Here is a 15,657-nt window from a genome sequence, read left to right on the forward strand (position 1 = left end):
ACGGCCGACGAATGTGGAGGTACAGCCAAGTATTAGCCGACAAGTTTTGGAGCAGTTTCCTACTGCACTACCTACCGTCTCTACAGACCCGCCAGAAGTGGGTAAAGGAGAGAGACAATTTGACAGAAGGAACAGTCGTCATGATTATTGATCAATCACTGCCCAGAGCTATGTGGCCGGCCGGCCGCGTAAGCAAAGTGATCACCGGTGCCGACGGCAAGGTCCGAGCAGCTGAAGTGCTTGTCCAGGGTCGCACTTACACCCGTCCCGTGGCGAGGCTCATAGAACTGCCCCGACTCCCAGACACAATCGATGATGACCATGACCCTATAACCCTATGACTTTGTGAAGTTGACTGACCCCTACAGCAAACCCTTATGTGTAAATAGACAACGCGATTAATCTGTCTCTGCTTAACTGATTAGGTCTGGGACCAATCAGGGGGTGGCTGTTGTGAAGGGCCAGATTAAACCGAATATATATTTATTATATATATATATTTAATTGTATTTGTATATTCTCTAATATTCCCGGATATCCCTTGTATATTCCTTGTACAATATGCATTGAATATCCATTCTAGCCTACTGAACATCCCATAATAGTCTCCATTCTACTATTGGTCGAGACCTTGGTGCCAGGCTGCCATACCCCCCAGACCCAGTTCAAACGTACCGCTCAACATGTACGAACAAGTCCTAGTTCCGCGTAGGAATCTGGCTACCGCACCACTAACGGTACTATTTGTTCATAGTGCGTATATATACTGCGCTACTAAAGTAGGACTTCCTTTTTAGTCCAGTTTCTTACCCTCCAATAGAGTGACAGACGTAAAGCCTCCCCGCGACGCCACGTGTGGGAGTAAGGCCAAGTTCGGCCTACCATCGGTATTGAGACATCGTGTATATTAATATTTGAATAGTCATATTTGGCACTATATCGTCGAGTTGGACGTAGTCTATTAAGCTAATAATAGTCTATTCATATGTAGTGCTTCGTGCGGTGAGAATACTATCGTAGTCAGTACCCCATCGTTTCGGGCAGAGAACTGGCTGCTTATCCAGGGTGGCCGACCCCATGTGAGGCTGCACCCGAGGAGCCCCAGAGCCGACGAGCGAGTGGACCTGCATACCGGATTATTCTACCGACGACAGCCCGCCTTCCCAGGCACGGATTATGCTTTGTATACAGTGATTATTCTATGGATAAAGACCAACACTGCCGTGTGTTGGAAACCCCCCCCCGGAGAGGACGACAGGTGAGGAGACGCTCTACACGACGAGGTCGCTTCACGTCTCTCCATCGTGGACCGAAGGAAGCCGGCCCACAGAGAGTCCAACTGCTTTCATCTGTGGATCGAGGATCGCTGAGGCACCGAGCCGCACAACCGTGGGTTCTCCCAGGATACCCTCGGCCAGACGGATACAGCCAGACTCTACCCCCCCCCCCCCCCCCCCTTTCTCCAGTTGTCTTACAAGCGACCGGAATCCCCCCCTAGTGTATCCAGTTCTATAATCATTAAAGTATCATTGCTATTATTCCTTAAATATTCCAGGTTGTATATTTACCGCCTGCGCCACCAGAGATTGGACGTTCTCTATTGATATACCAACGAATACTCATTTGCCATAAAAGTGCATCCTATTTCAAATCATAAATGTAATTAAGTGATTGCTCTACATACCTTTTGCTATGTATTAATTATTATTAAACGCAGACTTTCGACTTGGTACATTTGTGTTGGATCGTTTCATCTACGTGGGAGTGTTTACCATAATTATTTATGCCTAGTACTGGGTGGCCAGAGTCTAAAGTACAAGAGGTAGTGGTAGTAAGTATCATATCTAACAATACAGTCAGGGAATTGTACCCCTCAGTTACACATACAGTGTACACGTGAGTGTGTGTGTGTGTGTGTGTGTGTGTGTGTGTGTGTGTGTGTGTGTGTGTGTGTGTGTGTGTGTGTGTGCATGGATCCTCTGTCACCCTTGTTTTACTGAACCCAGGGCACCCACACACATGCAAATCAGACAAGGACATGATTAGACACACACACAGTGTGTGTGTATGTGTGTGTGTGTGTGTGTGTGTGTGTGTGTGTGTGTGTGTGTGTGTGTGTGTGAGTGTGAGAGTGTGTGAGTGTGTGTGTCCATGTGTGTGTGGATGGATCCTCTGTCACCCTTGTTTTACTAAACCCAGCCACCCACACACATATGCACACACACACACACACACACTCGTTTGCGCACGCACGCACACATAAATGAAGATGGCTTGGCAATTAGTCACAGCTGTGTATGGCGGCGCAAACGCACACATCAAAGGAAGGTGTGGGCTGAATTTATGCAAAGCGACAGAGGATAAACATACCAACGTAGACGAGGAACAAGATGCACGGGAGGGCAGATGTCTTGAGTGGTGAGTCGTGACAAAATAAATTGAGACTAAAACCAGATAGAAACCAGAGGAGAGAGAGAGGGAGAGAGAGAGGACTTGGGTCAGGGCTCAAAGTGACCGATAATAGTAAATGGGCCTCAAAACTCATCTTTTTAATAGAGCCTTTTGTTGATTTTTATCTAGTTTTAGCTCCACACCTTTTATGTTCTTTTACCAGTTTTTTAGCCCTTCTTATTTTATGCTTTTTACTCTTTTACTAGTTTTAGTGTTCTTTTTACTCCTTACTAGTTTTAGTCTTGCTTATTTTATATTCTTTGTTTTACTCTCTTGCTAGCTTTTATGTTCTTTTACAATGTAGCGCTTTGAGTTTTTTCTTCCACAATTATAAAGCGCCCTACAAATCAAATGCATTATTATTATTATTATTATTATTATTATTATTATTATTATTATTATTATTATTATTATTATTATTATTATTATTATTATTATTATTATTATTATTATTATTATTATTATTATTATTATTATTATTAAATGACTATTAGGAATTTCTGACCCCTAAGTGTGTCTGACTCTTAACCACCAAAACCTGCACAGACATGTAACATAATTATGATGTATATCATGCCAGTTAGAGTGCAGACCCTCACTTGCACCTTGTGTATACCGTTTAATTTTCTCATTTTTATATTCAGAGTTAATTACATTGTTTACACTGTTTATTTTTCTCTTATTTATATTCATATTTTATTTTATTGCCTATATTTATGTATTTCTTCTATTACCCTGCCCATACCTGTATCTCACCTCCCCCCTCCCCCATGCTGCTATGATGTCCGAATTTCCCCAAGGGGATCAATAAAGGAATATCTTGTCTTATCTCATCTTAGATCTTTGGGGGGTCCCTCACCCACGGGTTTTCAACTATGAATGTAGAGTACATACTATATATCTATACATACATAGAAATATGTACATGTATGTACATATTTGTTGCAACTATAATATATAGCCACACTGTGTTCACTCTGTAATCATAGTCAGAGTCAGACTGTAGGTAGGTGTGCTCCTCCACTTCCAGATATACTAAAACGCTGTATGCCAAGCCAGCTTTATGCAGCTATAGGCTATACCCACTCTCATTTCACCTAATATCATTACACACCGAGATTGTCCCCTCCATCAAATTTAAGCCATGCTAGTCAGAAATCACACAAACAATGTCAACTCTCCACCAGCAAAGCTCCAGGACGAGTGTTGTGTTGTACCAACACATTTAAGCTAATGTTAGCTCGTTTTCAACTGTCTTGTGTTGTGTTCAGGATTTAAGCTAATGTTAGCTAGTTTTCAACTGTCTTATGTTGTGTTGTATCACAGGATTTAAGCTAATGTTAGCTAGTTTTCAATACTACTCCTTGCAGCAGGTTACACATAGGCTACACACACAGGGTTGTGTCGTTGCAACAACCAACCTTTCAACAACTACACAGCCTCCCTGACCAGCCTGATGAACACACTATGCATCTAGTGGAGGGATAATCCACTTGAGTAAAGTTGACTTGGTACCTTAAATAGAATTATGGAGTGGAAGACTGTGACGACGAGAAGAAGCAGTTGAGAGAGATTATGTGTAGACAGTAATTTTAAGTAGACTACACAAATTCAAGTATATGACTTATAAAGGGCCATGCAGGCTAGAATATTGGAGGTATCATATAATAGGCCATATTTAATGTTCCCATTACTTGGGTTTATTTAGGAGCTTAGTTCTCCCACAGCCTCACCTTTCTCTATGACACCACAGCAGCAGCGAGTGAAGGGTGAAACTACACGGAGAAGAGAGCAATAAGCTGGACACACACAAGCGCTTTCATTTGACCGTACCCTTTGCGTTATCAGTAAATGTCACGTGAGAAATGTATTCAAGGATGACTGCTTACTCCGTCTTTACCGCTGAGTAAGGCACGGCAAGGCATGCAGTATCATGTCCAACAGAACAGCTGTTAAAGGCAATGCAGGGCAGGCGACGTATAGAACAATAGCCTGGCTTGAGAATTGGCATTGGCATTCTTCAGAAATGAATGGGAAAAAATAGATATAGGCTAAAAACAGACTTTAACCTACTACATAGGCTACCATGTGACAGGGATTTGTCACATCGAGTTAATGTGCTTATTGGAGGAGGGGGGAGGGTTGTAAATGAAAGCTATTCATACAGTAGTAGGCTATGCGTTAACTCTTAATGTGTGAGAAGACCGGCTGCCATACTGGGGTCTGCCACTGCTATTCTGCTTAGTGGCAATTTCAGCACCATGGCACAGCGGACAGCTCCATACATGATGTTACACACTGAAGGGTACCCTGGTCCCACAATGGATTTCTGGTAGGACAGGACATTAAGCTTAACCCTTTCACTGCCACACCACCAAAATGGTTAACCCTTTCACTGCGACAATACAGAAGGTTAACCATTTACCTGCCACACGACAAAGGGTTAACCCTTCCACTACCACACTACAGAAGGTTAACCCTTTCACTACCACACTTAACCGTCTGTAGTGTGGTAGTGAAAGGGTTAACCTTCTGTAGTGTGGTAGTGAAAAGGATAAAGGCAACAAATTGGTCGTTTTTAAAATGAAAATTTGAGGAAGGGGCTTTTGCTGTCGTCAAGTTCTACACTTCCAAGATTGTGCGGCCTATATGGCATGCCGTGGTGCCCAAACTGCCCATGGCAACGATGGAAACAGTGGAAACGTAAACAAACTTGTCTCTACAGCGACAGAATAATGTGCGCCATGACATAATATGGTGAGGGTGGCGCTTCATGCCAGAGAACCATACCTAACCTCGCCCATTCCAAGTCAGGTGAACGCAGGAACGAGTCAAACTGCATTTCATACAAACCAGTGAGTCGAGACTCCAAGTTCATACACATGCTACTACTGCTGTGATGTTTCTCAACATGCAATTTACAATCAGCAAGCTACAGGGCTGCTCAACCACCGGTCTGCATCCTCAGGAGCATGACTCTTACTTAAAGCTGCAGTGGGCAACTTCTGTGAAATTAGCAAGAGTGAGTTGACCTGCCCAGCGGAACTAGAGCAAAGCTCTGCATCACTTTGCAAGCCCATGCACGCGCAACAAAAGGTTTTCCACAGACTCCTAGAGGCACCAGCAGCTTTTTTAAATATTTGTATTCCCAGTCTCTGATTGGAAGCTGGTTTTGCACATTATGATGGTGTAGGCAGGTGTATGATGGTGTAGGCAGGCCAAAAAACATCTGAGGTTGTTCAAATCGCCTGCCAAGTGGTTCCAATATGGGTTGCATGATCAGAAAGGTATACACACAATGTGCAAAACCACCTGCTAATCAGAGGCTGGGAAATATAGCATACATTATTGTTATGTATTTCTTTGTTTAAAAATGCAGCTTAAAGCTGGGAAAGTGATGCAGAGCTTGCTCTATTTGTGCTGGACAGGTCAACTCACCCTTGCTCATTTACTCCCGAAGTTGCCTATACTGCAGCTTTAATAATTGCAGACCAGAGCCGCTCACTGCCTGGCTTCTTCAACACAGACGAGGTGGGGAAATTCGCTCATTTGAACAATGCATGAGTCATTGTAAAGCCTGGTCACCAAATCACGACCACCAAGCCAAGGCTCAGCTCAGCACTGAGCTATAATAACAGCAGCTACAGAATCACGTTGATTTGTGACAACTGTCAAACGCGGAGGATGAGAAACTAATTCCCTTCACAATAATAGGCTATTGCACAATATCTCCCCGGTATAGGGGGGAGGGTGTTGATCTAGTTGGGTGACAGGCTGACAGCCTACCTGTCTCCAGGTGCAGGGAGATCCTCGCCTCGTTGATGTAGGGCGTATCGCTCTTAGATCGGACTCTCCGGATCGGCCGACGGTCCACGACCTCATCCTTCGGGGCCGCCGCCATGATATTCGGCCAGACGGCGGGCAGAGAGAGAGAGAGTCCACTGGCGACCGGCGGGACTTTTGAGACCCAGAGCCGCCGCTCACACAGACACACTACACACTACACAGGCAAGACGGTGTGATGAAGAGGGGCGGGTTGTGGTGATGATGCTGATGGTGGTGGGGGAGGAGGAGGAGGAGGAGGAGGAGGTGGAGGAGGAAGAGAGAGAGAGAGGGGCCTAGTTGTGTCATTATACATTGCCAACTTTGATCGTATTTTTATTCTGACTGATCTTTATTTTATTTTCCTAGAAGACGAATGAAATTACAATTTACGGTAACAATTCAATGAAAATGCAGTTGCCATTATGGCTACAGTCAGTGGTCCAACTGCTCCCCCTGGTGGTCACGAGATGAAGCTGAGAACGAGGTTACTGTCTCTCTGGTGAGTACCTCGCGGTCACTTCCGATTGGTTCTTCTCCCAAAACACAGCCGGCCAGGTCCAGTGGCAGTGATAGCGATGAGAAAAACAACGGAATACATTCCTACACTTTGTTGATGCTGTGCAGTGCACTGCAGCTGATCGCCTAGGCTTCAGGCTGAAAAAGGTAGCTATCAAACCAAAGAGACTTGACAAAAAAGAAATCCAGCATCACAGAAATTAAACACACGTTGCTTCGGTGCGCAGGACTTGAGCAACGGATGCGTTCGTACTTCTAGCTGCGATGCAGCTGCTTCATTGTTAGCACTAGTGCCAGCTAACAGTAGTTAGCATTGCTTAGCTTCACTAACTTCATTCTGAAGCTCAGACGATTAAGTTCAGCTAGTTGCCTATAGACAAGTGAGCTACTGCCGTTTTCATAGAATGAATGAATGAATGAATGAAAACTTTATTTAACAGATTGCAGAATGGGTACAATACAGTACGGCTCAATACATACAATTGTTAAGGGGATGCAGACCTGAGAAAGACGTTTGTCTTGTTTCCATCAGGGTCCCCCATTTTCAATTCATATAGACATTTATGACATACACAACATACATGACATTTATGGCATAGGGACATATAGGTCAACGTGATGTAACCTTGAATAGATAGGTAATTCGTGCACTGTGCTGTTTAAGAAGGCGCGTGTACACACACACACACACATGGTCAGACTACTGCTTGACCTTACTCCTAAAACCCACCTCACCCCTGCCCACTTTGACAACCCAGGATGGCTTAGAGTAGACGACAGAGTACAGTACAGCAACTTGCAATTGGCCTGGTCTACAAGATACACTACACCACTAAGGTACCCATGTACATGTCAAAATACTTCCCAAAGGTCAGTGAATATCACGACCACAACACCAGAGGGAGCTCCACAAATCATGTTATACCCAGTGTAATGGCAGGATTTCTTTAGACTTTCGTTTACCATTTCATTTTCAGTGCAGGCAGCAAAAAGGTTTCAGACTCGTGTCCAATGGCTAATACCAATCTGTATCTACAATTATGATGTACACACTCACGGACTCCAGAATACGTTTTGAAGGTTCTTTAGTTTCTTTGGGCAGTCACAAAGTACAACATCATTCTTCATAGGATATATAGACCGAGCTAGGATCATGGACTACGGTCAAAAAGTTATGTGCTTCCAAACTGCATGGGCACTGTCTCACTACTAACTAGGCAATACAAGTTCACGGCATATAAAGACTCTCACACATGCGCAGTAACACATCTAAAGTACATGCAACGTTAATTCTTAGAATAATTCACAACTAAACTATAAATATGGCTTATAGCACACAGCATTACAAATTAAACTACTGCTTGTTTTCTATGCAATAACTAAATATATAAAATACAAATATATTCAAAATATGACTTTTCAAGGTTTGGCTCTTACACCCAGATTCGGCTCAAACAAGGGACTAAATACGTTTTGCAATTATGCCACATGTGGAACGCCCTACCCACACCTACGAGATACTGCAATTCGAAACTGGCCCCTGTAAATGTCCTAACGCAACCCCCTCCAATGTACAATAAATGTCCTACACTTTGACTGCCGGAAAACGCTTTAACACGTCATTCCCGGCCATGCTCAAGTTGCCGAAGACGCTTTACAGCGTCTTTAATATCAATATTTCAAAAATCTGGGATCGGATTCATATGTCCCCTCCGCTGGCCTGAGATCCACCAGGAGGACCCACTGAGCTCTCTGGCGGTTCAGGAGCGCCATCTGGTGGCCGATCGGCGCAATCGCTTAACAGGAAGTGCCATAGAGGTTGTGCTGGACGGCCGTATTACTTCCGGGCACTCGCTATAGGTCCCGGCATTCTAGCTCGTCACAATACACAGCGATCGATTGCCAATAACTCGATAAACAACATGTGTTGTGAAGGATCAGATTAAACCGAATATATATATTTATTTATGGATATATATTTAATAGTATTTGTATATCGTTTGATATCCCCTGTATATTCCTTGTACAATATGCACTGAATATCCCTTTAGTCTACTAACAGCCCATAATAGTTTCATTCTACCATTGGACGAGAACCTGGCGCCAGCAGCCATGCCCCTTGGTTCAAGTTCAATCGTGCCGACCAACATGTCGTGGCAAGCCCGGTTCCGCGTAGGAATACGTCTGGCGAAATACGAATGGTACTATTTGTTCACAGCGCATATATATATGGCGCAAGTAAAGTAGAACTTTCTTTTAGTCCATTAGTCCTTTACCCTCCAACCTAGTAACAGACGCGAAGCCTCACCCACGACGCACGTGTGGTGCAGTAAGGCCTACTTGGCCTCAGAATAGGCATTGAGACATCGTGTGGATTAATAGTTGAATTGTCATAGTTTGGCACTATACCGTCGAGTTGGACGTATTTCTATTAAGTTAATAATAGTCTATTATGTATGGTGCATCGTTCGGTTAGAGTTATAAAGTGAGCAGTACCCCCATCGTTCCTGACGTTATCTGGAGTCTTAACCAGGCTGGGCAGACCACGTGTGGTGCTTGCATCCGAGGAGCTCCGGGCCAGGACGAGTGGACCTGTACATTGGATTACTTTACCCGGACGACGGCGAGCCTTCCACGGCTTGGATTATCTACATGCTTTGGGTGCTTTGATTATGCCATGGATAACGGCCAACACTGCTGAGTGTTGGAACTACCCCCCGGAGAGGAGTCCAGGTGAGACGGCGCTCTACCCCGAGTGAGGTCGCCTCACGTCTCTTCGTTGTGGACCGGCAGCTACCGTCCACCAGAGGGTCCAGCTGTATTCATCTGTGGACCGAGGTTCTGTGGGCATCGTGTTCAGGACTCTGAATTCTCCCAAGAAATCGTCGGCCAGATGGGATACCGCCAGCGGCTCTTCTAACCCCCCCCCCCCTACTGTCTTACAACCAGCGGGACCCCCCCCCCCCTTTAGTGTATCCAGCTATAATCATTTAAGTACCATCGCTATAGTTCCCTAAAGAACCAGGTTGTATATTTGCTCCCTGCGTAACCAGAGATTGGACATTCAATGTTGATTTACCTACGAATACTCATTTGCCTTACAAGTGCATTTCAAATCATAAATGTCATTAAGTGAACGTTGTATATACCCTTTGCTATATAAAATATTCGATTTATACATTTGTGTGGACTTCGTTTCATCAGGTGGGAAAGTGTTCATCATATCTATATCATGTACTGGATGGCCAGAAGTTAAAGTACAAGCGGTAGTGGTTTAATAATACCATACTTATCAATACAGTCAGGGAATTGTACCCCTCAGTTACAACATGATTTGGACGTATATACCATTATACAAGCTGGAGATGGACCGGGTAAATCTACATCCCATAATGATAAAATTTCTACTCTACGATGATCGCCCAACGGCGCGCGGAGACTGGGGTGAGTTTTAGCGTGTAAAGTTACCGTCTTCGATACTAACTGCTATTATCAACATTTGACCCACATTAGATGATTGGTATAACGCTGCCCACGGAATTATAAACGCCCCCTAGCCCATCCGGTCAACATCAGATGACGTGTAGTAACTTCTAGAAGTACGTCTAGTTGGAATTTTTTATATCGCGCTGATTGCCATAAAACTGTATTGCATCATCAATATAATGTATTTGGGGCTATAGATCACGTTCTGGAGAAAGCTGCAGAAAGAGATGAAAACATACTTATACATTAGACCAGGGGCGCCAATTAGGTTTTGCCGCGGGCCAGATTTTCCCCAAGCCGTTGCTACGCGGGCCAGGATCAAAAACAATGGCTAATTTAATATACTGATATTGAAAAAAGACAAACGTTTTTCTCTGGTCTGCATCCCCCCAACAACCGTGTGCACTGCGCCGCACTGCACTGCACCCACTCTGCAATCCGCCAAACAAAGTTCTCACTCATCCATTCATTCATGAACAGCTCTCAGCTGTTGCAGATCAGCTTAACAATTGTGTGTATTGCGCCATACTGTATTGTACCCATTCTGCAATCTGTTAAATAAAGTTTTCATTCATTCATTCATGAACAGCAGATCAGCTGTTGCAGATCACCGCGGCGGGTGATGAACAGATCAGAAGACAGAATGCATGAAAACACGACTCACCATACCTTGTTTGTTGTTCAGTCCTCCAAAATCCCTGCTAATGTTTGAAACATGTCACATATCCACTCGCCGCCCTCCAATTCCAGATTGGCGTTGAATGCAGCTACTTTATCTGCCAACTTGAACACAGTTGTAATAACAACCATTTCCTCGTTGTTGTTGTCGCCACATATTATGCAGAGAGGACGTCGGCTCGGCACGCAAGAATCACCGACCTGTTGCAATAAACCCGTATTTTAAGTATGGCTCCTGTTTATTAAAAGAAGCGTTATATTTCCCTGTTGCATTTCCCTATCCAAAGATGTTTGTTTTGTTTTTTAACACATTTTGTTACTTGCTCCATCTCGAACGCGGAAGTGAAAGTTCGTTAGGGACTATTCCATTGGTTCTCCCAGTCCATGTGACCATTTCTAGCATTTCAATTGGCTATAGTGCTATTGATGACTACCGGTAGATAGATACAGCTTCACAATAAAAGACACCCTGGCGTCCCGAGTGAATATTTCCTGCGCGTAAAATAAATATCATATTCTCAAAATAATCTGACGGGCCAGAAATTATTGCTGGCGGGCCAATGTCGGCCCGCGGGCCGCCTATTGCCGATCCCTGCATTAGACCATACTTTACTATGAATATGTGAATGAAAAAGTTTAACGTTGCTACACAATGAACAATACATATAGGACTTTGAATGGGCCCTAATAATGGCAATGTAGCAATAGAATTTAAAAAGTTATAGCCCTGCAAAGAAGGGGACTTTCTCTATAGACAAATAGAGCCGGCAACCTACGGTTGATAATGAATTTAACCCATGGCAGCCAAAGTGTTAAACGCAATAATACACAAGACCCTCTTCTTGGAACCAAGTAAGGTTTTGTTGATAATCCAATGTACACTTACCCCCCCACCCCCTCCAATGTACAGTTTCCCCCCCCCACCCCACCCCACCTACCAACCTCCAATGTACAGTTTCTTCGTCAAATGTATATACTCTCTTTTTTAGACTCTGCTTGTATCAAAAACAGTACTGTATTTGTAAATCTGGTATGTCATACATGTATAGATGTAGCAGTACTGTCTATCTGTATGTCATGTATGTCATATATGTTATGATGAATTGAAAATGGGGGACCCTGATGTAAACAAGACGGAAGTCTTTCTCTGGTCTGCATCCCCTTAACAATTGTGTGTATTGAGCTGTACTGTATTGTACCCATTCTGCAATCTGTTCATTAAAGTTTTCAATCAATCAATGTACATATATACTTCCCAAATGTTAGGGATGCCCCGATCACGTTTTTTGCCACCGATACCGATCACCATCACCATCATGTATATATTATTTTATATAATTTTTTTTTATATATATATTATATAATTATACTTGTAGTTGTATTATCTGCGAGACATCGCCAACACGCAACAAGTCAAAATGCTCGCTATCTCCACTGTCTGTGTGTATACTCTGCTTTGATCAAATCACATTCAGCATGCCCCCAGCAGGGTATATCTGCGGCTTTGCAGATATACCCTAGGCTCTGCAGATATACCCTACTCCCTCAGCTAGCCCCGTTTGTGACTGCGATGCAAGCCGGGGCTCAAATACGCATCGAATTACTGTTATAAGACATTGATATCAGGAGCTATCTGTAGCTACTACTAGCCGGCTATATAACGTTAAGACAACGCCTCAGTGAACTATTTAGTTTAATGGGACGTTTAGTTTTGAACAGTGAGCTAACGTGAGCTAATGTGAGCTATCATGCACGACACGTCTACTAGACTTGCTGGAGCATTTGTTGATATCAGGAGCTATCAGTAGCTAGCCGGCTAGATACCGTTAACAATGCCTCATGTATTAAACTAAAAGTGAATAGTTGACTGGGTCATTCTGTTTAAACAGTAACGGTAGCTAACGTTAGCTCACGGAGCTCACATGCACTAGGTTAGAGCAGACTATTGCCCGAGCTTGTTTACACGGGAAGGGAGGAGGAGGAGGAGACGGAGCGTCTGAGACAGAACTCAGCGAGTGAGATCTCGTTTTTCGATCGGTTTTGACGATTGGCGAAAATAAAGCATTATCACCGATCACCGATCGCATATTTATACTGATTATCGATCGCATATTTATACTGATTATCGGCCGATAATGATCGGTGGCCGATCGATCGGGGCATCCCTACCAAATGTCAGTGAATTCCACGACCACATCACCAGAGGGAGTTCCACTAATCATGTTCAACCCAGATTCGGCTCAAACAAGTAGGGGACTAAACACGTTTCGCAATTATGCCACAACAATGTGGAACGCCCTACCCACTGCCGTAAAATAATGTTAATCCCTACCCTCCTTCAAAACTTCAAGAGCACCTGCAATGACTGCAATTAGAAACTGGCCCCGGTAAATGTCCAAATGTACAGTTTCTTCCCTGTCGAATGTATATATTTTTCTTGTAAGATCTCTTTCTAAATCAACATTTGAATTTTTTATTTTTAATAAAAAAAATAAAACATTTAAAAAAAAATGTATGTGTCTATTTCAATCTGTTTAAACCAATGGGGATTTTCTTCACAGTTGCAGTTAAAGATTAGGCTACACTAATATTATACTATAAGACGTCACCATCACTTTCATACCAACCGTGCCCTTATTGGATTATTTATGTTGACGAAACTGATGAGTTATATTCATTAAAGAAAGTTGATTTAATAAAAGAAAAAGACTAATTTAATCAGATTAATCACTTTATTCAAATTGAGGATTTAGTTAAAAAAATATATATATATATTTGTTTAAAGTAATATTTTATTTTGACATTCGAAGCTTCGTTCGAATACTTCAATAGAAGCTTCGAATGTTAAAAAATGACATTCGGTACAGCCCTACCTGTACCCAAGGCTGGTTATCACAGCACACACACAAACACTTGACCTCCGTGCCAAATTGAAGCCTCCTCTTTAGGCAAATACTGTGGCCGCTAGAGGGTGGGGACACTTTTGTGGACCAACCAACCAACAGCCTCAGGAAATAAGAGAGTGCTGGCAGCTACAGTATACAACCTTCCTCTTTCACAACCACGCCCATTAAAACAAATGTATATATATTATTTTCTCTTCAGACATTGATGATTGTGCAGCAGATCACCCGCAGAGGGACAGCAACCTCCCGGCTCTGTGCGCATCTCAGAACAGCCTGGAGCAGACAGGACATGGCCCGGCCGAGCTCAGGTGTGTACTATCTGCCGTGCTGTCCTTACAGCCTTTAAAAAGTTCTGTGCTACTTGTGGTGGTGACACAGGCATGCTGCGAAATTGCGAATCTGGGGTAGGGAAGCATAGATATAAGATATATTGCTACAGTTAACTACTGCTTTAAGGTGAGTGATCTGCACAAACAAAAATACTCTTAACTCGATGAAATCTTGACGGATTTACAAACGGTTTGGTTTATTACAAACGTTATTAACGTGGCTATGATTCTTGCTTGGAGGACATTTGATTGAATTTTTTTTAATGTTCATAAATTATGAAAGTCCATTATAAGTATGTAGTATGATAACTACATCTCTGACCATTTTTAACAAACCAAAAAGTTGAACATTTAGCAAGCTATGGTTATTTCAATAGTACATGCACTATAGACATTCATGTTACGAGCAGCGCGGGTGAGTCATCTAGTCTTTATATATCTATGTAGGGAAGAGGTGCAAAGCTGAGTGTCAAAGAAAGGGGTGGAGTTGAGGAACAGACTGCGTGTCATGCCAGACGTGCTCTTCATACCTAGGTATTGCTGTGTCAATTTGGGGAATGTATTTGTCAATCTTTAAATTTCAAACCTTTATTTAAACTCGAAAAGGCAACTGAGGTTTCCCTCGTTTACAGTTACGTTGAGTGTACATCAGTGTTAATTTTGTCAGCTAATTTTTATTTGAGTCTTAGTCATGTGTCAAATGCTCTTTTTCGTTTTCATCATATTTAGTCACCTTTATCTATTTTTCGTTTGGTCAAGTTTTTGTCAACTACAGGTCTGAGCATTTTAGTCCTAGGCCCTCATTTATCAATGGTGCCTATGCACAGATATGTGCGTAACCCGTGCGTACGATCATTTCTAAGCAAAGTGTGGGACTTATCAATTTGAACGTGTGCTTGACATTGTGCGTATATCTACGCACAGCTCAGACCATGCGTATATGGCGCCCAGCGGTAGAATGAGAAAACTGCACGCACCATGAGACGGACTTTCATGCATTCGTTTCAACTGTCACTGACGTGTTCATATGAATATGATCCGTAATTCATTATAGTTAATTGTAAAATAGCGACAGTAGTGTAATTATTGTCAAACCCTATAGCATTTGGAATAGGTCTTTCTTTCCGAATGAATGCAGCATGGTTTATATATAGCGTTATCGGAATACTACGGGGTGCGCTGACTGCGCTCTGCGGGGAACTGTTTTCAGAGATAGCAGATGGGGATTAATGAATGAATGAGGGGCAGTCTAATTGCAGGGAGAACATAATATTAACTAGAGTCTGCTACCCGAGACACATTCTCCTTGATTTGTACCACAATTTGAGACCGAAATTGGAGCGTGGAACAAAACGCACAAATGCCATCCCCATGCACATTCAAGTCCTCTCCACCCTCGGGTATTTGGCCACCGGCACGGTCCATCGTGATATTGGAGATGGATCGAGCAATAGACTGTTACTGTA

General features: G+C 43.1%; 2 protein-coding genes across 2 annotated transcripts in view; one reads left to right on the forward strand and one right to left on the reverse strand.

Annotated features, from left to right (window-relative positions):
• The window catches only part of phactr1 (phosphatase and actin regulator 1), a 139,387-nt gene extending 132,934 nt beyond the window's left edge, over positions 1-6,453 (reverse strand). The window contains exon 1 of the mRNA XM_084337892.1: positions 6,238-6,453. Within this exon, the coding sequence (XP_084194018.1) occupies positions 6,238-6,352 (115 nt within the window). The 5' untranslated portion in view covers positions 6,353-6,453. The remainder of the gene's footprint in view (positions 1-6,237) is intronic.
• A 424-nt stretch (positions 6,454-6,877) lies between these two features.
• sirt5 (sirtuin 5) overlaps positions 6,878-15,657 on the forward strand; it is a 54,644-nt gene continuing 45,864 nt past the window's right edge. Inside the window, exons 1-2 of the mRNA XM_084337899.1 lie at positions 6,878-6,939; positions 14,062-14,170. Coding sequence (XP_084194025.1) covers positions 14,068-14,170 — 103 coding nt within the window. The 5' untranslated portion in view covers positions 6,878-6,939; positions 14,062-14,067. The remainder of the gene's footprint in view (positions 6,940-14,061; positions 14,171-15,657) is intronic.

Source organism: Notolepis coatsorum, assembly GCF_963971535.1.
Source record: "Notolepis coatsorum genome assembly, chromosome: 2".
Taxonomy (NCBI): domain Eukaryota; kingdom Metazoa; phylum Chordata; class Actinopteri; order Aulopiformes; family Paralepididae; genus Notolepis; species Notolepis coatsorum.